Source organism: Daktulosphaira vitifoliae, unplaced genomic scaffold (genome assembly GCF_025091365.1).
Source record: "Daktulosphaira vitifoliae isolate Bord-2020 unplaced genomic scaffold, ASM2509136v1 Scaffold_4692, whole genome shotgun sequence".
Lineage (NCBI taxonomy): Eukaryota > Metazoa > Arthropoda > Insecta > Hemiptera > Phylloxeridae > Daktulosphaira > Daktulosphaira vitifoliae.
Genome location: NW_026104252.1, coordinates 1 through 884, shown reverse-complemented (window position 1 = coordinate 884; position 884 = coordinate 1). Strand labels below are relative to the sequence as shown.

General features: G+C 37.4%; 1 protein-coding gene across 1 annotated transcript; it reads right to left on the bottom strand.

The window, feature by feature from the left end:
• Positions 1–411: 411 nt before the first annotated feature.
• On the bottom strand, positions 412–878 carry LOC126910122 (tyrosine-protein phosphatase 10D-like; the record flags this gene model as incomplete). The annotated part of the gene is made up of 3 exons (XM_050692508.1): positions 811–878; positions 617–749; positions 412–531 (listed from the first exon to the last, which is right to left on the bottom strand). Coding segments are annotated over exons 1-3 (310 nt in total), but the record flags the coding sequence as incomplete, so codon positions are not given.
• Positions 879–884: the final 6 nt, after the last annotated feature.

The following is an 884-nucleotide window of genomic DNA, read 5'->3' as shown; positions in this document are numbered from 1 at the left end:
GACAGCTGGTTAGTCTGTTGCCAGAGAGAGAGAGAGAGAGAGAGAGGAGTGATAACTCTTATTGCCAAACTGATCTCTTGCTTGACAAATGAAGCCGCTCGTAACCAAGTGCACATCAGACACTGGTGCGTGACCAACTCGGCCACGCCATTCTTCTTAGACTCTGTTAATTTTTATGGGACCTTTACAAACCATTATATTTGTAAAATAGATTGCGACAATATAGCTAACATTTTTTATGAGTTTAATAAAAAAATTGAATTATAATTGTATTAATGTATTGTATTATGTGTGTGTGTGTGTGTATTCATTTTGACAGCCAAGACTAGCCAGCATACAACACATACAAATAAATAAAGTACAAGCCGTATAAACGTAAAAATAGATGAGTTGTTTTTATTTTTCAATTACCCGTTGTAATCGATGCTGTCCAGGTCAGGAGCCAATTATTGTTTTCCGTGTTGTTACTATAGTAAAGCCAAAAATCGTACCGGGTTCCTGGTAGAGCTTGTGAAAAATGTATCACATCGCCTAGATGTCAAAAAACAATTTTTTAGCACTATAAACAAATATTATCGACAACATGGCTCAGATAACATGTGTATCGTTATTTTACCTATATCTCGAGACGCTATTGTGGTGTTGGCTGGTGGTTGTCCATACGGAGGAGAGTAGTCCAACCTATACGATCCACCAGTTACAGACGAATCTCCTTGTCGAGGCAATTGTATAGCGAGGTCAGCGCCAAACTGTTAAAAACAATTGAGGAATCAACAACAGTTTTTGAACAAAAAGTAATATCGGACTTACAGTTAAATCGATGATTATTGCTGCTGTTATCACAAGTCGCACAGTGGTTTTATCCATGGTGAACGATTTGATTT